General features: G+C 48.8%; 2 protein-coding genes across 2 annotated transcripts; both read right to left on the bottom strand.

Moving 5' to 3' along the window:
* Positions 1 to 482: 482 nt before the first annotated feature.
* On the bottom strand, positions 483 to 1,363 carry LOC123116899 (dehydrin DHN1). The gene is made up of 2 exons (XM_044537771.1): positions 1,068 to 1,363; positions 483 to 976 (listed from the first exon to the last, which is right to left on the bottom strand). Exons 1-2 carry the CDS (start codon positions 1,266 to 1,268, stop codon positions 761 to 763), a joined length of 417 nt encoding a protein of 138 aa, XP_044393706.1. The 5' UTR covers positions 1,269 to 1,363; the 3' UTR covers positions 483 to 760.
* A 16,384-nt stretch (positions 1,364 to 17,747) lies between these two features.
* LOC123116898 (dehydrin DHN2) lies at positions 17,748 to 18,584 on the bottom strand. Its single transcript, XM_044537769.1, has 2 exons — positions 18,289 to 18,584; positions 17,748 to 18,190 (listed from the first exon to the last, which is right to left on the bottom strand). Exons 1-2 carry the CDS (start codon positions 18,493 to 18,495, stop codon positions 17,966 to 17,968), a joined length of 432 nt encoding a protein of 143 aa, XP_044393704.1. The 5' UTR covers positions 18,496 to 18,584; the 3' UTR covers positions 17,748 to 17,965.
* Between the last annotated feature and the right edge of the window lie 3,866 nt (positions 18,585 to 22,450).

The following is a 22,450-nucleotide window of genomic DNA, read 5'->3' as shown; positions in this document are numbered from 1 at the left end:
TATAATATTTGTGAAGACGTGCATTGCACGTGCACTTGGAAGCGGGCCCGTGGCCCGCGCTGGACGGCGCCGACGCCGACCGAGCCACCTCGTCCGCGTATTCTTGGAGCTGTGGCTGGTCGATTTACATGAAATTAATTCCCTCAGTTCTGGTGGCAAATATAATACACATAATCCATATTATTATATACTAGCGTGTATGTGTGAAATAGATGGATCATGGTCCCGTACCCAATAAGATGGATATGTGTGTGTGTTAGAGAGAGAGAGGGGGATAGAGAGTGAGGAAGAGGGAGGGACAGTGTGTGTCTGTGTGTGTGAAGATTTGATGGTAAAAAAGGTCGCCAATGTCGTAATATTGAACTCTTAAAGTTAATGTGGCCCCGTTGCAACACACGGGCGTTCTTCTAGTTAAAAGTAGAGATTGGCTCGGTGAGCCGGAGGTGGGAGGAAGTACCAAAGAAGTACCAAAAAAGACCGGGTGAGATGTGACAAAAATAAACCCAAAACGCGACCTACCAACTGAGACATTAGAGTAGAGACTATAAGAATTTTTTTTGCGCTATATTTTTTTTGTCAACTAGGCTTGGCCCCCTATATCCAAATCCTGGCTCCGCCCTACCATACGAACACACACGGGCTCGCTCATGCACACAAGGTATATCAGAGTGACAGAGTCCATTATCTATCCGTAGTAACGGCATGGCTGCAGATGCTAGCCGAGCTTTGACGGAACATAGAGAAGACACGCATAGCTGGCTCAGTGCTGTCCGCCGGGAAGCTTCTCCTTGATCTTGTCCATGACGCCCTTCTTCTCGCCGGTGGCCTCGGTGCTGTGCGTTCCCGCGTACTCGCCCGCCACCGCCGTGTGCTGCTGCCCGGCGGTGGCGTCCTTGTGGGCTCCGCCGGGGAGCTTCTCCTTGATCTTCTCCTTCATCCCCTTCTTCCTCCTGCCGCCCACGCCGTCGTCCTCAGACTACACACGCACACAAGCACACCAAGTTAGGATGATGGAGTGGAGCGACACAACACAATATACGGAGCCATAGACCTGTCCCGGGGCTTACTGAGCTGGAGCTGGAGCTGCCGGAGCGGCGCAGGACGCCGTCGGTCTTGTGGTCGTCCCGCGTCGCCTGGAGCTGCGCGCCGGTGCCGGCGGCGCCGTGCGTCCCCGTGGGCCCGCCGGTGAAACCGCCGTGCCCGGCCACGGGCTGGCCGTACTCCTCCACCTTGTCGGTGGCGTGGCCGTGCTGCCCCTGGTACTCCATTGGGGTGGTACGAACAGTGATCGATCTACGGGTGATACGTGTGGCTGTGCAAGTGTGTTGAACTGATGCGAACTGCGATGGAGATAAGTGCAAAGGTGGATGGTTATTTATAATGGTCGTAGGTGTTCGAGTTCGAGATGCGATGGCTTTGCAGGTGGAAGGAGTACGTGTGCGTGCATGGATGGCGGAGTGGTTATCCTTCTACCAATAAACATAGCCGGCGGTACGGCTGCATGCCACGCGGCATCGTCTGCGGCGCCACGTACCTCTTCGGACTTTCTCGAAGCGCTCTTCTCGAAGGGCATGACTACCTGACTAGTCCATCCACGCATTCATAGTAAATATTCCCTCTGTTTTTAAATATTTGTCTTTCTAAACATTTCAACTAATGACTATATAAAAAGCAAAATGAGTAAATCTATACTATAGAATATATCTATATACACCTGTATGTAGTAATTCATTTGAAATCTTTAAAAAAATAAATATTTTAAAACGGAGGAAGTACATGTTACGTATTTCATCCGTAAACTAATATAAAAGCGTTTCAGAGGAAGTATATCGTGCATGGCAAGACCATCATTATTGGAATGCTAGTTAGGTTAGATGGACAGTGATATCATTAGTTCTTGGTGCTCGTAAACGAATGTAGTGTTAGATTAGCTGACATTTAAAACGAAGGATCAAGACATGAATCCAGCTTGAAATATGAAAGTTACAAACACACAAAATGACCAAACGATATAAAGGTGCTGAGAGCATCTACAATTGGACTTGACAAATTCGACCCCTACACATTCGCGAGCATATATAGATATGTCCACAAACAGCGTTAGACGACCTCGGCAGCTCGCACATTCACACTCTTCAAATGTATCCATGCACATTCATCACAACTCAATAGCTTGAAACAAATACGACAAAATAAAATAAATCATAGTTCAACAATCAAAACAAAATGAAATCGAAGTCCGGACATGACGGATCACTCGCTGGTCGGATCATTCGTCGGATGCCATCCATGCCGTCTGCTCCATGGCCATCTTTGTGTCCCGCTCCATCTGCATCCTTGCCTCCTCTTCCGCTACGGCCACAGTCGCCCTCGCCGCCTTGTAGTACGTCTTACGTTCGATGATCTCCATCTTCATCTCCACAAGCCACTTCTTTGCATGCTCATCCAAGAGGCTTTCGTCTGTCAACATTATCTTGGCATCCTCCCGTCTCGTGTGATTTGTAACCTCTCCTTCTCATGCTCAATCTATCGAAATGTCTTGGCCTTCTCAAGATCCCATCGTATCGAGATCTCTTTCTTCTTCAACTTGATTTGCAACTTCTTGTCCGCCCTCTTCCGGTCTCAATTCATTCCTATTGCGCATCCAACATGAACTTGTACCTTTCCTCTTGTTCTTCCTAACAGAAAAATGCCCATCCACGTGGAGACCATTTTTGTAGCCGCGGTGTCACGGGAGGGGCACGCCTTCCCCCACTTGTTTCTCATCATTTGTCAGTTATCTTTTGGCACAGTGGCTCTTTCATTCTTCTCTACAACATCTTCCTCTTCTTCATCTAACCCAATTGATTGGTGGGAGCTTGAGCCATCATTCCTCTTCTTGTCGGCCTTGAGATCGGCCACAAGTTGTGTCCACTTTGGTTGCCATTCAATATCACCCAACAATGTCTAAAACCAAATGGACTCTTCTCCGTGTTTTGATACATAGTGGCCGCCACCACCATCTAGCAAACAAAATATGTATGACAATAAGAATGCAAGAAAAAACAAACATATGCAAAAGGTAACAATAACTAATTTATCATAGTGAGTTGCCACTCCCATCCCAATTTGAGGGCGGCCAAACACTTGTGAATAGTAGTTAACGTACTTGTTTACTTCCTCTTGAATGATCCCCAACGATGTTGGAGAGATGCCACATTGCGGTTCATGACGATAGGATGCGGCTCCGCATATTGCTTTTGTTTATGGCACTTCTTCCAAATCTTTTCCCAATACTTATTCTGCCTTTCCTCCGTGCCCCATATGGGAACCATTATTTTGGCCAATCAAGATTTAAAGAATAAGATATTCTCAAAAGTTGAGAATGCCAAACCTGTTGCCTCTGTCGTCTTTGGCTTCTTTTCCTTCTTGCTCGGATTGGGATTTGGTGTTGCCCCAACTTCAAATGAAGGGCAAGTTGGATCCCTCAAATCGTAGTCTATTTGGTTCGGATCATGATTATCATTGATCATGTTCGACATGATAAACTCCTAAAATTATCATGGTTTGCACACATTGATCATGTCCGAAATGAATTAACGGTCTGTGCAAAACATAGATCATGGCATATGCAAAGTTGATCAGTGAGGAGCAAAAGGAACATACCGAGTCTTATTGTGGCATTCCGTCGAACATGTCATGGGTAGACCGCAGGTGCGCGTGCTTGTCCGCACCCAAATAAGTTGCGGCGTCTGACAGACACCCACCGGTGGCTTCTTTGGCGAAAAGCTCTCCAGAATGCCCCAACCGGCCGTCGGATTCTCCTCTGTCTCAACCTGGTCTGACGGCACGATTCTTGTCGACGGTGGATAGACGGGATGCGGGGTTCCGGGCGCGGCGGGGGGTGGGGGCAGTTCCTCCTCGAGGTCCACATCTGCTCCCTGCGACACCGCCGCTTCCCTCTCCTGCTGCCTCCGTTGCCGGTCCCTCCAGGCGATGTTCTCCGGCTTGCACGATGTAACCGAAGAAGGGACACCGATGGGCGACGCAAACACAACCTCGGTCGTGGCGGTGAGGGACGAGATGAACGACATCTAGGGCGGCGGATCTGGACGGGCGGCATAGATGGGGAGCAAGCGTGTCTAACAATGAGGCCTCGGACGCGGGTATTGATGAAGGGAGGCGGGAGGAGGGCGAAGTGTTTGGTGAATTTGGTGCAATTTGGGATGAGGGCGGAGTGTCAAGTCTATACCTGACCATGGGCCAGGCTGGGCTGGGCTTGGGCTAGGCCAAAAAAGCCTGTGACAGAAAACTAAGGCCCATGCCCTCCCAAGGCCCTACCATCGGGCCTACTTTTCAAGCCCAAGCCTGGCCCATTTAGTGAAAAGCCCTTAGGGCTTAGGGCCGTGGGCCAGGCCTCTTCCTTAAAATGCCAAGGCCAAGCCTATCCAGACCCTGCTGGTTGGCTCAAAACTCAGGCCGAAACTCGGCCCACAGGCAAGCCCATCGGGCCTAGGCCCTGGATATTAATGCCGGGCTTAGGTGGGCCGACATGGCCGGGCCGGAGATGGCCAGGACTAGTCAGGTCCAACGTGGCATACGCGCCCGGCCCCTTCCTATATCTGGCCTACATTTAGACTCAATATGAGGGGTGCTGATCAGCTGGATATTTGAAGCCTGTTTGAGACGCCCGTCTGACTCTTTGACCGGTCAGTGATCGGGCCGTTCGTCTGGGCATTCTTTTTTTTTTGAAAACCGTTCGTCTGGTCATTTAAGGACGCTTTGAAGACTAAATGCTCTGGCTGAACAGTTAAAGATGCAACGCATATTACGAACATAACAAAGTGGGAAAATGAAGTGACGCATCCAAGGAGTACACTACCCATACGACACCGTAGCTAGGGCTGGGCGTTCGGTTTTTATGGTTAATACGGTTCGGTTTATTCGGTTTTCTTGAATTTCGGTTTTGAAGAAATTACCACCGAAATTAGTACACAAAATTCAGACACCGAACCATATTAACCCAAATATATCGGTTCGGTTTGTTCGGTTAACCAAAAAACCGAATTACATGCAGCCATCAGTCAAAGTGTCACGATTAATGAGAAGGGGTGGATTTTGTACAAAATGCACAAAACAATTAGTTCCATGAACGCACATACATGCACTTGGTGGAAGGATTCACTAGCTTTTCACTAGCCGTGCATGCAAAAGAATAGTAAAATATTCCAATGGAATAAATGAAGAACTAATCATTAGCATAGTAATACGTATTAGCATGGCCTTACGCACTACTTATATTAGAGATTAGAGTTTTTTGTAGAATGCATCGAGACACCAGAACTTGGAGAGGCCAGTAGCAAAGTACCTTTGAGCAGTCGGCCGGCCAGATGTGGCAGCACCGATACATTACAGAGTAGATTTTTGAGAAAAATAATTGTGCAGCAACCATTGGGTTGGGCCGATCGCAAATTGGTCTGCCAGCTGTTGCGCACTTGCGCTTGCACTACAGGAACATACTAACCTTCCCCTAAAAAAGGAACATACTAACCAGGATACGTACAGATCGGTTTCTTCGGTGAATTCGGTTTGTTAGCGATCAAAACCGAACACGACACCGAACACCGTACAGTGGTCGGCTTTCACACCGAACCATAAAACCGAACACCGAATAAACCGACAAATCGGTTAAAAAGGTTTGGTTTGGTTTGGTTTTTCGGTGTTCGATTTCAAAGTGCCCACCCCTAACCGTAGCCGTCCAATCGGGAACTCTTTTGTCTACTAAGAATCAAATTTGATTCTAGTTCAACTTATACAGAATTTGATTTCATTTCTTAGTCAATTCAATTCCAATATTTAAGTTTCGATGTCACATGAAAATAATTATTTCCCTTAATAAGTTATGTGTGCTATGAAAATTTGTTATTTTCGCCCACAAGTGTTGCCAATATTTTTGATCATTGGTTGGACGGTATTTCAAATAGGTACAAAACGTTAATAAGGGTGGGAGTATATGTCTTATTATGGTCGCTTTGGCTATGTAGAAATGATATTGTTTTTAATGACAAATCTGTTTCTCCTTTGCAGGTTGTTTTCCGTTGTACACACTGGCTTCGTACGTGGTGTACGCTACAACGAGCGGAGTATCAATCGTTGTTCAAGGCGGTGTGTACACTGTTGGAGCAGGTGGCTATGGAGGTTTTTACCCAACATGTATAGCAGCATAATCTCCGGCTCGGTCCACCGTCTCTTTCGACATAGACATAGTGTCGGTCTATGGACTCTACTGTTGCCGAATTGTTGGTCTTTTATCTTTCTGTTTATCAGACTACTGGTGTTTGGCTGTGTGCATTCTAGTTATGCAGAGGCCGATGATACTCTTAATGCTTTGTATCACTTTGATGCTACATTTTGAGACAATAAAAGGGCCCTTTATCGAAAAAAAGACAAGATCTCTTATGCAGCCGCCTCCTTTCCCAAAAAACAGGATTTCTCTTTCTCTCTCTGGCGCTGCCGCCGGTCCGCCTCTTCTCCAGAGGGCTTAGGGCATCTCCAGCCGCGCCCCCAGGAAGGCCTCCCCAGATATTTTTTTTCGCGCCGGCGCCGAAAAAACGGCCCAGTCGTGCCCCCAGGAGCCCGATTTTTGCCGGCTTGGGCCGAAAACAGCGCCGGCGGACCCAGCCCGAACCCGGCGCGTTGGGGGGCGCCCGGGGGCGCCGGGTGAACTGTTTTGGCGCGAAAAAGCCGCGGGCCCGCCGCGTCAGCGACACGGCTTGTTGGAAATATGCCCTAGAGGCAATAATAATTAGTTATTATTATATTTCCTTGTTCATGATAATAGTTTATTATCCATGCTATAATTGTATTGAAAGGAAACTCAGATACATGTGTGGGTACATAGACAACACCATGTCCCTAGTAAGCCTCTAGTTGACTAGCTCGTTGATCAATAGATGGTTACGGTTTCCTAACCATGTACATTGGATGTCATTGATAACGGGATCACATCATTAGGAGAATGATGTGATGGACAAGACCCAATCCTAAGCCTAGCACAAAGATCGTAGTTTGTATGCTAAAGCTTTTCTAATGTCAAGTATCTTTTCCTTAGACCATGAGATTGTGCAACTCCCGGATACCGTAGGAATGCTTTGGGTGTACCAAACGTCACAACGTAACTGGGTGGCTATAAAGGTGCACTACAGGTATCTCCGAAAGTGTCTGTTGGGTTGGCACGAATCGAGACTGGGATTTGTCACTCCGTGTAAATGGAGAGGTATCTCTGGGCCCACTCGGTAGGACATCATCATAATGTGCACAATGTGATCAAGTAGTTGATCACGGGATGATGTGTTACGGAACGAGTAAAGAGACTTGCCGGTAACGAGATTGAACAAGGTATCGGTATACCGATGATCGAATCTCGGGCAAGTACAATACCGCTAGACAAAGGGAATTGTATACGGGATCGATTGAGTCCTTGACATCGTGGTTCATCCGATGAGATCATCGTGGAACATGTGGGAGCCAACATGGGTATCCAGATCCCGCTGTTGGTTATTGACCGAAGAACGTCTAGGTCATGTCTGCATGGTTCCCGAACCCGTAGGGTCTACACACTTAAGGTTCGATGACGCTAGGGTTATAAAGGAAGTTTGTATGTGGTTACCGAATGTTGTTCGGAGTCCCGGATGAGATCCCGGACGTCACGAGGCGTTCCGGAATGGTCCGGAGGTAAAGATTTATATATGGGAAGTCTTATTTTGGTCACCGGAAAAGTTTCGCACTTTATCGGTATTGTACCGGGAGTGCCGAAAGGGGTTTGGGGGTCCACCGGGGGGGTCCACCTGCCCCGGGGGGCCACATGGGCTGTAGGGGGTGCGCCTTGGCCTATGTGGGCCAAGGGCACCAGCCCCAAGAGGCCCATGCGCCAAGATATAAGAAAAAGGGGAGAGTCCTCAAGGGGGAAGGCACCTCCGAGGTGCCTTGGGGAGGATGGACTCCTCCCCCCCTTGGCCGCACCCCTTCCTTGGAGGAAGAGGCAAGGCTGCGCCTCCCCCTCTCCCTTGCCCCTATATAAAGGGAGGGGAGGGAAGGGCATCCGCACCTGAAGCCCTGGCGCCTCCCTCTCTCCCGTGACACCTCCTCCTCTCCTGCAGGTGCTTGGCGAAGCCCTGCTGGACTACCATGCTCCTCCATCACCACCACGCCGTTGTGCTGCTGCTGGATGGAGTCTTCCTCAACCTCTCCCTCTCTCCTTGCTGGATCAAGGCATGGGAGACGTCACCGGGCTGTACGTGTGTTGAACGCGGAGGTGCCGTCCGTTCGGCACTAGGATCTCCGGTGATTTGGATCATGATGAGTACGACTCCTTCAACCTCGTTCTCTTGAATGCTTCCGCTTAGCGATCTACAAGGGTATGTAGATGCACTCTCCTTCCCCTCGTTGCTAGTTTCTCCATAGATAGATCTTGGTGACACGTAGGAAAATTTTGAATTTCTGCTACATTCCCCAACAGTGGTATCAGAGCTAGGTCTATTGCGTAGATTCTTTGCACGAGTAGAACACAAAGTAGTTGTGGGCATTGATGTTGTTCAATATGCTTACCGTTACTAGTCCAATCTTGTTTCGACGGTATTGTGGGATGAAGCGGCCCAAACCGACCTCACACGCACACTTACGTGAGACAGGTTCCACCGACTGACATGCACTTTGTGCATAAGGTGGCTAGCGGGTGCCAGTCTCTCCCACTTTAGTCGGAACGGATTCGATGAAAAGGGTCCTTATGAAGGGTAAATAGCAATTGGCATATCACGTTGTGGTTTTGCGTAGGTAAGAAACGTTCTTGCTAGAAACCCATAGCAGCCACGTAAAACATGCAAACAACAATTAGAGGACGTCTAACTTGTTTTTGCAGGGTATGCTATGTGATGTGATATGGCCAAGAAGAATGTGATGAATGATATGTGATGTATGAGATTGATCATGTTCTTGTAATAGGAATCACGACTTGCATGTCGATGAGTATGACAACCGACAGGAGCCATAGGAGTTGTCTTTATTTATTGTATGACCTGCCTGTCATTGAACAACGCCATGTAATTACTTTACTTTATTGCTAACCGGTAGCCATAGTAGTAGAAGTAATAGTTGGCGAGACAACTTCATGAAGACACGATGATGGAGATCATGGTGTCATGCCGGTGACGATGATGATCATGGAGCCCCGAAGATGGAGATCAAAAGGAGCAAAATGATATTGGCCATATCATGTCACTATTTGATTGCATGTGATGTTTATCATGTTTATGCATCTTATTTGCTTAGAACGACGGTAGTAAATAAGATGATCCCTCATTAAAATTTCAAGAAAGTGTTCTCCCTAACTGTGCACCATTGCGAAAGTTCGTCGTTTCTAAGCACCACGTGATGATCGGGTGTGATGGATTCTTACGTTCACATACAACGGGTGTAAGACAGATTTACACACGCGAAACACTTAGGTTGACTTGACGAGCCAAGCATGTACAAACATGGCCTCGGAACACAAGAGACCGAAAGGTCGAGCATGAGTCGTATAGTAGATACGATCAACATGAAGATGTTCACCGATGATGACTAGTCCGTCTCACGTGATGATCGGACACGGCCTAGTTGACTCGGATCATGTAATCACTTAGATGACTAGAGGGATGTCTATCTGAGTGGGAGTTCATAAGATGAACTTAATTATCCTGAACATAGTCAAAAGATCTTTGCAAATTATGTCGTAAGCTCGCACTTTAGTTCCACTGTTTAGATATGTTCCTAGAGAAAATATAGTTGAAAGTTGATAGTAGCGATTATGCGGACAGTAGAAAGCTTATGTGCTTAATGCACCGCTCAGTGTGCTGAACCCCAAACGTTGTTTGTAGATGTTGCGAACATCAGACATACACATTTTGATAACTACGTGATAGTTCAGTTAAATGGTTTAGAGTAGAGGCACCAAAGACGTTTTTCGAAATGTCGCGGAACATATGAGATGTTTCGAGGGCTGAAATTGGGATTTCGGGCTCGTGCCCACGTCAAGTGGTATGAGATCTCCGACGATTTTCTTAGCCTGCAATCTAAGGGAGAAAAGCTCAATTGTTGAGCTTGTGATCAGATTGTCTGAGTGCAACAATCACTTGAATCGAGTGGGAGTTGATCTTCCAGATGAGATAGTGATGTTTCTCCAAAGTCATTGCCACCAAGCTGCTAGAGCTTCGTGATGAACTATAACATATCAGGGATAGATATGATGATCCTTGAGGTATTCACGATGTCTGACACCGCGAAAGTAGAAATCAAGAAGGAGCATCAATTGTTGATGGTTGGTGAAACCACTAGTTTCAAGAAGGGCAAGGGCAAGAAGGGATACTTCATGAAACGGCAAATCAGCTGCTGCTCCAGTAAAGAAACCCAAGGTTGAACCCAAACCCGAGACTAAGTGCTTCTGTGATAAGGGGAATAGTCACTAGAGCGGAATTACCCTAGATACTTGGTAGATGAGAAGGCTGGCAAGGTTGATAGAAGTATATTGGATATACATTATGTTAATGTGTACTTTACTAGTACTCCTAGTAGCACCAGGGTATTAGATACCGGTTCGGTTGCTAAGTGTTAGTAACTCGAAATAAAAGAGCTACGGAATAAACGGAGACTAGCTAAGGTGAGCTGACGATATGTGTTGGAAGTGTTTCCAAGTTTGATGTGATCAAACATCGCACGCTCCGTCTACCATCAAGATTAGTATTAAACCTGAATAATTATCATTTGGTGTTTGCATTGAGCATATACATGATTGGATTATGTCTATCGCAATATGGTTATTCATTTAAGGAGAATAATGGTTACTCTATTTATTTGAATAATACCTTCAATGGTCTTGCACCTAAAGGAATGGTTTATTGAATCTCGATCGTAGTGATACACATTTTCATGCCAAAAATTATAAGATAGTGATGATAGTACCACTTACTTGTGGCACTGCCATGTAAGTCATATTGGTATAAAACGAATGAAGAAGCTCCATGTTGATGGATCTTTGGACTCACTCATTTTGAAAAGTTTGAGACATGCGAACCATGTCTATTGGTGCATACGCATGAAGAAACTCCATGCAGATGGATCGTTTAGACTCACTTGATTTTGAATCACTTGAGATATGCAAATCATACCACATGGACAAGATGACTGAAAAGCCTCGGTTTCAGTAAGATGGAACTAGATGGCAACTTGTTGGAAGTAACACATTTTGATGTCTGCAGTCCAATGAGTGCTGAGGCATGCAGTGAATATCGTTATGTTCTTACTTCACAGATGATTCGAGTAGATGTTGAGTATATTTACTTGATGAAACACAAGTCTGAATTATTGAATGGTTCAAGTAATATCAGAGTGAAGTTGAAGATCATCGTGACAAGAGGATAAAATGTCTATGATATGATCATAAAGATGAGTATCTGAGTTACGAGCTTTGGCACGCAACAAAGACATTGTGGAAATTGTTTCACAATTAATACCGCCTGGAACACCATAGAGTGATGGTGTGTCCGAACATCATAGTTGCACCCTATTGGATATGGTGCATACCATGATGTCTCTTATCGAATTACCACTATCGTTCATGGGTTAGGCATTAGAGACAACCGCACTCATTTTAATAGGGTACCACATAATTCCGTTGAGACGACACCGTTTGGAGAAACCTAAGTTGTCGTTTCTTAAAGGTTTGGGGCTGCGACGCTTATGTGAAAGAGTTTCAGGTTGATAAGCTCGAACCCAAAGCGGATAAAATGCATATTCATAGGACACCCAAAAACAGTTGGGTATACCTCCTAAATTCAGATCCGAAAGCAATAGGGATTGTTTCTTGAATCGGGTCCTTTCTCGAGGAAAAGTTCGTCTCGAAAAGTTGAGTGGGAGGATGGTGGAGACTTGATGAGGTTATTGAACCATCACTTCAACCAGTGTGTATCAGGGCACAGGAAGTTGTTCCTGTGGCACCTACACCAATTGAAGTGGAAGCTTATGATAGTGATCATGAAGTTTCGGATCAAGTCACTACCATACCTCGTAGGACGACAAGGACGCGTACTGCTTCGGAGTGGTACGGTGACCCTGTCTTGAAGGTCATGTTGCTAGACAACAATGAACCTACGAGCTATGGAGAAGCGATGGTGGGCCCAAATTCCGACAAATGGTTAGAAGCCATGAAATCCGAGATAGGATCCATGTATCAGAACAAAGCATGGACTTTGGTGGACTTGCCCGATGATCGGCAAGCCATTGAGATAAATGGATCTTTAAGAAGAAGACGGACGTGGATGGTAATGTCACCGTCTATAAAGCTCGACTTGTGGCGAAGAGTTTTTCACAAGTTCAAGGAGTTGACTACGATGAGATTTTCTCATCCGTAGCGATGCTTAAGTCCGTCGGAATCATGTTAGCATTAGCTGCATTTATGAAATCTGGCAGATGGATGTCAAAACGAGTTTACTTACCAGTCTTCGTCAGAAAAGGTTGTATGCGATACAATCAGAAAGGTTTTGTCGATCCTAAGGATGCTAAAAGGTATGCAAAGCTCCAGCAATCCTTCCAAGGACTGGAGTAAGCATCTCGGAGTTGGAATATACACTTTGATGAGATGATCAAAGATTTTGGGTTTATACAAAGTTTATGAGAAACTTTTATGTCCAAAGAAGTGAGTGGGAGCACTATAGAATTTCTGATAAGTATATGTTGTTGACATATTGTTGATCAAAAATGATGTAGAATTTCTGGGCATATAGGGTTATTTGAAAGGTGTTTTTCAATAGAAAACATGGATTAAGCTACTTGAACATTGAGCATCAAGATCTATGAGGATAGATCAAAAATGCTTAATGGTACTTTCAAATGAGCACATACCTTGACGTGATCTTGAAGGAGTTCAAGATGGATCAGTCAAAGAAGGAGTTCTTGCCTGAGTTGTAAGGTATGAAGTTAAGAGTTAAAGCTCGACCACGACAGAAGAGAGAGAAAGGACGAAGGTCGTCCCCTATGCTTCAGACGTAGGCTCTATAGTATGCTATGTTGTGTACCGCACCGGAAGTGTGCCTTGCCATGAGTCAGTCAAGGGGTACAAGAATGATCCAGGAATGGATCATTGGACAGCGGTCAAAATTGTCCTCGGAGTAAATAAGGACATGTTTCTCGATTATGGAGGTGATAAAGAGTTTGACATAAAGGGTTACGTCGATGCAAGCTTTAACACCTATTCGAGTGACTTTGAGTAGCAAACCGGATACGTATAGTGGAGCAACCATTTGGAGTAGCTCCAAGTGGAGCGTCGAAGCAGCATTTACAATATGACATATAGATTTGCGAAGTACATACGGATCTGAATGTTACAGATCCCTTGACTAAAACCTCTCTCACAAGCATAACATGATCAAACCCCAGAACTCATTGAGTCTTAATCACATGATGATGTGAACTAGTTTAGTGACACTAGTAAACTCTTTGGATGTTGGTCACATGGTGATGTGACCTGTGAGTGTTAATCACATGGCGATGTGAACTAGATTATTGACTCTAGTGCAAGTGGGAGACTGTTTGAAATATGCCCTAGAGGCAATAATAATTAGTTATTATTATATTTCCTTGTTCATGATAATAGTTTATTATCCATGCTATAATTGTATTGAAAGGAAACTCAGATACATGTGTGGGTACATAGACAACACCATGTCCCTAGTAAGCCTCTAGTTGACTAGCTCGTTGATCAATAGATGGTTACGGTTTCCTAACCATGGACATTGGATGTCATTGATAACGAGATCATATCATTAGGAGAATGATGTGATGGACAAGACCCAATCCTAAGCCTAGCACAAAGATCGTAGTTCGTATGCTAAAGCTTTTCTAATGTCAAGTATCTTTTCCTTAGACCATGAGATTGTGCAACTCCCGGATACCGTAGGAATGCTTTGGGTGTACCAAACGTCACAACGTAACTGGGTGGCTATAAAGGTGCACTACAGGTATCTCTGAAAGTGTCTGTTGGGTTGGCACGCATTGAGACTGGGATTTGTCACTCCGTGTAAATGGAGAGGTATTTCTGGGCCCACTCGGTAGGACATCATCATAATGTGCACAATGTGATCAAGTGGTTGATCACGGGATGATGTGTTACGGAACGAGTAAAGAGACTTGCCGGTAACGAGATTGAACAAGGTATCGGTATACCGATGATCGAATCTCGGGCAAGTACAATACCGCTAGACAAAGGGAATTGTATACGGGATCGATTGAGTCCTTGACATCGTGGTTCATCCGATGAGATCATCGTGGAACATGTGGGAGCCAACATGGGTATCCAGATCCCGCTGTTGGTTATTGACCGAAGAACGTCTAGGTCATGTCTGCATGGTTCCCGAACCCGTAGGGTCTACACACTTAAGGTTCGATGACGCTAGGGTTATAAAGGAAGTTTGTATGTGGTTACCGAATGTTGTTCGGAGTCCCGGATGAGATCCCGGACGTCACAAGGAGTTCCAGAATGGTCCGGAGGTAAAGATTTATATATGGGAAGTCTTATTTTGGTCGCCGGAAAAGTTTCGCACTTTATCGGTATTGTACCGGGAGTGCCGAAAGGGGTCTGGGGGTCCACCGAGAGGGTCCACCTGCCCCGGGGGGCCACATGGACTGTAGGGGGTGCGCCTTGGCCTATATGGGCCAAGGGCACCAGCCCCAAGAGGCCCATGCGCCAACATATAAGAAAAAGGGGAGAGTCCTCAAGGGGGAAGGCACCTCCGAGGTGCCTTGGGGAGGATGGACTCCTCCCCCCCCCTTGGCCGCACCCCTTCCTTGGAGGAAGGGGCAAGGCTGCGCCTCCCCCTCTCCCTTGCCCCTATATAAAGGGAGGGGAGGGAAGGGCAGCCGCACCTGAAGCCCTGGCGCCTCCCTCCCTCCCGTGACACCTCCTCCTCTCCTGTAGGTGCTTGGCGAAGCCCTGCTGGACTACCATGCTCCTCCATCACCACCACGCCGTTGTGCTGCTGCTAGATGGAGTCTTCCTCAACCTCTCCCTCTCTCCTTGCTGGATCAAGGCGTGGGAGACGTCACCGGGCTGTACGTGTGTTGAACGCGGAGGTGCCGTCCGTTCGGCACTAGGATCTCCGGTGATTTGGATCACGACGAGTACGACTCCTTCAATCCCGTTCTCTTGAACGCTTCCGCTTAGCGATCTACAAGGGTATGTAGATACACTCTCCTTCCCCTCGTTGTTAGTTTCTCCATAGATAGATCTTGGTGACACGTAGGAAAATTTTGAATTTCTGCTACGTTCCCCAACACGGCTCTCTTCTCGGCCCTTCGTCGTCCTCATCGCCTCGTTTCCCGCGGCGAATCAATGCCAAAGCTGCCGCGCGCTGCCGCGCCGGTCAGCCTGCGCCATTGATGCCTCACGGGCGGCACAGTGAAGACCGTACGACACGCGTCGCTCGCCCTCCCTCGCCCGCCACACGTACACACGGTGGCACGCGCGTGGGCGACGCCTCGGCCTATATATGACGCGTCCCGGCGCACTCGGCGACTCACACACTCTCCCGTCGTCGTCGTTCCTCCCTCTCCTCTCCTCTCTTTCGCCGTCTCCAATTCACACCCATGGCCGAGCGCTTCCCAGGCGGCGGCGCGGCGGCGAACGCCTTCGGCCGCCGCCATCTGCAGGAAGACGAGGCTCGCCTCCTTTACGAGGCCGAGTACCTGGTCCCGCCGGACATGCGGGTGCCCGGGGCGTGGAGGATCGGCGTGGGCGGCGTGCCGGTGCCCCCGGTACCCACCGGCGCGGCGCGGCGTGCGGAGATCGCACGCATCCGCTCGAACCTGCCGCGTGCGGCGAGGGAGGGGCCACAGTACGTCCCCGACAGCCCGCTCTGGGAACCGTACTTCCGCCGCCGTCATGCCCAGCAGCTCGAGGCCACCAACGGCGTCGTGCCCTCCGGCAGGCTCAACGCCGCCGGCCGGCGTCGGTGGTGGGGCGTGCCCGGGCGCACGTTGGAGGCCGTCCTCGAGTACATCGAGGGCGGCAACACGCCGCGCCTCGAGTACCCCGATCCCCCTTCCTTCTCACGCCATCGGGGAAGCTCCTGGACCCTGAGGCGCATAGAGACCGGGGGGTCCTCCTCCTCGTCCGGCGGCTCACCCTGCCTCCACCCCGTCAAGCCGGAGCCCCAGGGTACGCCGGTCAGCACGCGCACCCGCAGTTCCGGCGTCCGCATCGGCGCCAACGCCCCGCCACCCACCGGCCGCTTCGTCCTCGTCGAGCCCAAGCCGGAGCCCGACCTCCCCGCGGAGTACGAGGAGATAGCCCGGCGGGGCTTCTCCGACGAGGACGTCAGGCGGTGGGCGCGGGAGGACTACCTCCGCGACGAGACGGTCCGGCAGCGCCGGGCGCTGGAGGAGATCACCGCCCGCAAGCGTGGGCGCGAGGACATGCACGGCGTCGTGGTCCTCGACGGCGACGACGACGACGACGACGACGCCCCCGGACCTTCCAACCCGCCGCGCCAACCGGGGGAGGGATGCAGCAGGGACGGCGGGGGCGGCGACGACGACAACGACGATGACGACGACGACGACGGCGGTGACTACACGCGGTTCTACAGCCTCCTCGGCATGTAGAACCGCGTGGGCGGGCGGCGAGGCGGGCGGCGAGGGAGACGGCGGGGGTAGCCCGCGGTAGTTTTTTTTTTGTAAAATATGTTTAAGTTTGAACGAACTCGCCGATGTTTGCGTTAAATTTGAGTCGTTTTTGACTTTTTTGACTAACCGTGGGCGCCGCGACTGGGGGACATCACGCCCCCAGTGCGCGGTTTAGCGCCGGTGCGCCCCCAGGGGGCGATTTTTTGCCCCTCCTGGGGGGCGAACGGCTGGAGATGCCCTTAGGGTCATAGGGACGCAGTGGACCCTGGTCTTTGCCTGCGGGAGGGCTCCATTTTAGATGTTTTTTAAAATTTTCTTAGGGTTTTTGTCAAGTTCAGGAAGACGAAACGGCGACGGTTATCTGAAAATAAAATAAGGTTCTCCCTGCCTAACCCCTGTTCTCTGGTGATGTGTCTAGCATCACCGATGAGCGTGTGGAGGTGTGTCTTCGGCTAATCTGTCTTTGGTGGGTTTGTTCAGATCTGGTTATTGTTTGTCTTTGATCGTGTGTGTTTGATCTTCTGATCTAGTTTGGATATTCTGATCTACGCTACTCTTCATCGAGGGCTGGTCTGGTGAGTTGGTCTTATGATGTCTTAGCATTTTTCGATTATCTACTACAACAATTTTTGCCCGGTTCTGACGAGGAAGGGGCGATGACGCCCGGTTCTGACGAGTGAGGGCAATGACGGTGGTGCACCTCGTCTTGATTCAGTGCTTGTAGTCGTCACTAGATTGTATGGTCCAAAGATCTGGATATACACCTCGTCTTGATTCAGTGCTTGTAGTCGTCACTAGATTATATGGTCCAAAGATCTGGATATAAATTTTATTATTTCTGGTTTGTGTTATACTATCATACTTGAAGAGGAATACATCCGAACTTTTTATGAAAAAAGGGGAAGAATTTAAATTTGTAAACTAAAAATAAAAATTTGAACCTTGTGTTCTCGTGCAAAAATTGCTATAGACCGGTTGAAATTTTACCAACGGACCAAACCGCATTCGACCAATTGAAGTTTACATTAGCCTTTGCATCGATCGGGACTAAAAACACAAATATAAACGAGCGCTTTATTACGATGGAGATACAAATACATGTACACGTACGGGGTCCACAAATACGTCACACACACAACATATATACTCCGGCACCTCGATCGGCGCCGATTATTTATCCCGTAGGAACGCATGTAGAAGTACGCATGCATGCGACAGAGCTTTGACCGAACAGGCGAACACAGACACAGGTCGATCGCTAGCTGCCCATCTTAGCTTAGTGCTGCCCGCCGGGAAGCTTCTCCTTGATCTTGTCCATGACGCCCTTCTTCTCGCCGGTGGCCTCCGCGCCGTGCGTGCCGGTGCCGGTCCCGGCGTACTCGCCGGCCGCCGGCGTGTGCTGCTGCCCGGTGGCGTCCTTGTGGGCTCCGCCGGGGAGCTTCTCCTTGATCTTCTCCTTCATCCCTTTCTTCCTCCTCCCGCCAGCGCCGTCGTCCTCAGACTACACATTTTAACACAGCAAGAAGCACAGCAAGGTTAAGATGACCGGTCGAGTGAGTCGATGTATATAGCGGCAGGCAGATCTGTCCTTGGGCTCACCGAGCTGGAGCTGGAACTGCCGGAGCGGCGCAGGACACCGTCGGTCTTGTGGTCGTCCCTGGTCGGCTGGAGCTGCCCGGTGCCCGCGGCGGCGGCGGCGCCGTGCGTCCCCGTGGGGCCGCCGGTGGCGCCTCCGTGCCCGGCCACGGGCTGGCCGTACTCCTCCACCTTGTCGGTGGCGTGGCCGGTCTGCCCCTGGTACTCCATTGTCGCCTTACGTACACCGGTCGATCTACTGGTGATGTGTATGGCTGTGTAAGTGTTGAACTGCTGCGAGTCGCGATGCAGCCAAGTGCAACTGCAGGTGGCTATTTGTAGGTGTCAGAATGGGCCAGGTGTTCGACTTCGAGAAGCACACCGACACCGGTACAAGTGCGTGGAGTGGTCATCCCGCCAATAAACAAAGCCACACGGCCTCGTCGGCGGTGGCACGTAGGGGTTCGCACTCTCTCGAAGGGCATGACTCCTCCATCGACGCATTCATATGCATGAACAGTAGTAGTACACGTTAGCGACAGCGTGGGTGGTAACGTGGAAAATCAGTGTTGTACGGGAGCGCCTATTATCCAGTTACCTGAAAATACCTTTTGCGTAGGTCGTTTTTATGGACTATCTTCTTCCTCTCTTCCTCCTTCCTTCGTGCGCAACGGTTCCTCGTCCACAACCTACGTAACCGTTGGCCTCTGCCCTCGCGTCCGACATAACTTTTGCCTCTTGTAAACCGCTGCATAGGTCACCTGTGTTATATATACCTTTTGTAAACCGCTGCATAGGATAATTGATCAGTTGTAAATCTCCCGGTGTTTGTAACCTTCCCTGATATAATGAAGTTTGGCTACATGGCGTCCATGGTTTTTTACCATTCATGTTGGAGGGGTTTTTCACGTTAAAATCTCATGTCCCTTGCTTGTTTTCGTTCTTCATCGTGTTTGATTGTGTGTCATATCTCTAACATGAAGCTCCGCCACTAGTGATCCAGGTCTTATCGTGCACACTCTACAAGTGCAATCAAGTGATGCTGAAGCGGAAATTGACCCTCCACCTTTCATAAGAAAATACGTCTCCAAAAATAGAGTGGGAAAGGAAAAGGTTGACAAAATTGTGGAAATAGGGATGCTAAATTCATCATATACTATGAACTCTCGAGGACATATAATTGGTGCCATAAAACCATCTCCGTCAACTCTATCTCCATGCAATCTTTATAGATCAAAGCTCATAACTCGTTATCAATGTTGTCTCTATATTGTTGGTTGGCACATTCTGACGAGTTATTTGTACTTTAAGAGAATTTAGATGAGAAAATTATAGTTTTCGTCTCTCAACTCTTGACGAAGTCTAGATTTGATCCCTCAGCTATAAAACTGGACAACTTGCATCTCCAACTCTTGAAATCAGACAAGCTAAGTCCCTCTCACGATTGCAAGCGGTTTCTAAATGACATGCCGTGGTTTTGACCGGGTCTGTGTCCACGTGGCAATCCCCGATGGGTCTTCTTCTTCCTTCTCGTTCTAACTCAGCTCGGCATTTTGTCGAGCAGTTCCAGTGCGTGGAGCAGTATGAGGAGAATGTGGGCGTGGAAGCCTCGGGCAAAGTGGCATTGGTCCCTGACGACCTCCGCAAGGCAGCTCTGGTGCGTGCCGCCCGCGCCGTCGACACCAAGCTTGCCTGCGTGAGGACGACGACGGTTGACGGTGTCCTGGACTAGGGGGTACTCAACACGTCGTCCCCCATGGCCGTATACTCATGGGCCAGTCCGGACAATTGCCGCATACAAGGAAGATTCCACAAGACTTGGCGATCAAGACAAGGACTCCTCCCCCACTGGCGTATTCGGCTAGGACTCTTGTTATCCTAGGCCTCTGGTGCATTATATAAACCGAGGCCAGACTAGTCGATAAACAACAACAACAACAACAACAACAACAACAACAACAACCATTACAATCATACCATAGGCTAGCTTCTAGGATTTAGCCTCCTTGATCTCGTGGTAGATCCACTCTTGTAAACATTCACAATATCAATATCAATCAAGCAGGACATAGGGTTTTACCTCCATCAAGAGGGCCCGAACCTGGGTAAAACATTGTGTCCCTTGTCTCCTGTTACCATCGATCCTAAGACGCACAGTTCGGGACCCCCTACCCGAGATCCGCCGGTTTTGACACCGACATTGGTGCTTTCATTGAGAGTTCCGCTATGTGATCAGCGAAAGGATCAATGGCTCGACTGCAGGTCAACTGCAACGTCGGCTTCTTCGTCACCAGCTCGACTGGTCCCCTTGGCTTGACCGAGGACTGCGCCCTACCTCCGATCGTCATGTTCGGATGAAGGCCTTCATCAACACCAACTCCGATCTCTATCAAGATCATGGAGGAGTCATCCATGGAGCTCGGGGGCTCAACGTCAACATTGCCCTCAGGCGACCGTGTTGTTTTTCTGGACAGCAAACTTGTATCAGCCGCCATCGCCTCCTCGAGTATCGCCTAAACGATTGCTTCGCTGGAATTATGCGGAATTAAGTCTACAACAACCCTGCAAAAATTTCGTCGAGTTCCGATGGAGGAATCTTCGGCAATCTCCGATATACCGGAGCCCTGTTGAATCTGGACGAGAATCCGGACGAGTTTAGGGCGTGGTATCCAGCGTCTAGCTCGGATGTCCTTTGGAGGATCCAACCGTTGATTTGCTGCGGAATTCCCATATCTACCACCTGCCAAAAATTCAGCTCGATCCGACCGACCGAACTCCGGGAACCTTCCGATTAGTGCATCACTTTTCGGTTCTGTTTTCTGCGCGAAAACAAATCCGACCCGAGTTCATCTTTTTTATGAACGGGATTTCGGACATCCTTTTTGAAGGAAGTTTTGTGCGGGGTATTGTGTTTTGTTTCCGAACACATCCCACTAACTTTAAGATCTTTTGAACATGATCTTCAACATCATGCTGGTGTCAAACCAGTCCGGCAATATTGCTCCACGGCTGCCGACCTGCGCCAGACACGTCGTCACTTTGTTGAGCCGAGCTCAACTTCTCCGGATCATCATCTCGGCAAGCCAAACGAGAGTCCGGCATCATGAAGGATAAATCATCACCAACATCGCCCCCCTACGGATTACACAGAGCGGGCATACCGGCACCGCCGCACGGTCGCTTCATCAAGCCGGCATCGACCACGTCACGACCTGCATCGGCAGGGCCGCACTATTGCTTCTTCAAGCTGGTGTCCATCACGCCGACCTAAATTCGACATCTCGGCTAGACCAGGGGCTTCGCCATCTCTTCATCAACCTACTCCGGACACTTCGGCGTCACTAGCCGACCAGGCGATGGGTGCGCGGATCGAGTCCCAATTTTGGGAATCACCTTCCTTCGGATTGCTACAACAAATAAACCAGGTGCTATTAATCCTAGTATTTCTTTTTGCTTGTTTGGGTTAATTTTTCCCAAGGAATTATTACTCTGGTTTGTCCATCATATGCACACAGGTCTATCAAATGGTGGCCGCATTATCAACGGTCGCATGATGGTTCGGTCAATTTCCGTACATAGTCCGGCGAACGTCGCATCCGGAACTCGGACCGACCTGTGAATCCAGGCTTTGCCACGCCTTTATTGCATTACGCCGACGACCTGCATCGGCATCGACTTCGGCGCCAGGCCATATTTATTTTACTACTCACTTTGCATAAATTATTTATTATGCAACATGTTTTTTAATTCCTATTATTACTATTATCTCTGGTTTGCACTATCTTTTGTGCACAGGAAAATGATCCAGCCGGACTATATCCTTTGACGTCACCTCGGCTGGACGGGGGGCTTCGTCAACACTTCATTACCCCATGCCAGGGACTTCGGCATCACTCTGCCGTCCTGCATTGACCGTGCTATGTCACCACTTCGGAGTGCCGAGCTCTTTGCTCCGCCACCTCGGGACCGGCTTGGGGGATGGACACTTGTCCCGCATCAAGCTCGGACCGCGTCGTCAATACCGAACACATTAACCAGCTAAGTTGCCTTCATGCTCAAAGTTTTAAATTTCTAACTTGTGTTCGGTTCGACCAAGCATTATACTTTTTTGTAAAAAAAGTTGCTTGTAAAATTTTTCCTTGTCCAAACTTTGTTTGCACATACTTGACGCGCTACCCGCGCTCAT

The sequence above is a fragment of the Triticum aestivum genome, chromosome 5B, assembly GCF_018294505.1.
Source record: "Triticum aestivum cultivar Chinese Spring chromosome 5B, IWGSC CS RefSeq v2.1, whole genome shotgun sequence".
NCBI classification, from domain to species: Eukaryota; Viridiplantae; Streptophyta; class Magnoliopsida; order Poales; family Poaceae; genus Triticum; species Triticum aestivum.
This window is presented reverse-complemented; position numbering and strand designations above follow the sequence as displayed.

Bases quoted from the DNA above. Each gene is read 5' to 3' on its own strand.
- LOC123116899 (XM_044537771.1), bottom strand. From the start codon at position 1,268: ATGGAGTACCAGGGGCAGCACGGCCACGCCACCGACAAGGTGGAGGAG. The intron at 977-1,067 runs GTAAGCCCCGGG...GTGCGTGTGTAG, and splicing joins GCAGCTCCAGCTCCAGCTCA to TCTGAGGACGACGGCGTGGG.
- LOC123116898 (XM_044537769.1), bottom strand. From the start codon at position 18,495: ATGGAGTACCAGGGGCAGACCGGCCACGCCACCGACAAGGTGGAGGAG. The intron at 18,191-18,288 runs GTGAGCCCAAGG...TAAAATGTGTAG, and splicing joins GCAGTTCCAGCTCCAGCTCG to TCTGAGGACGACGGCGCTGG.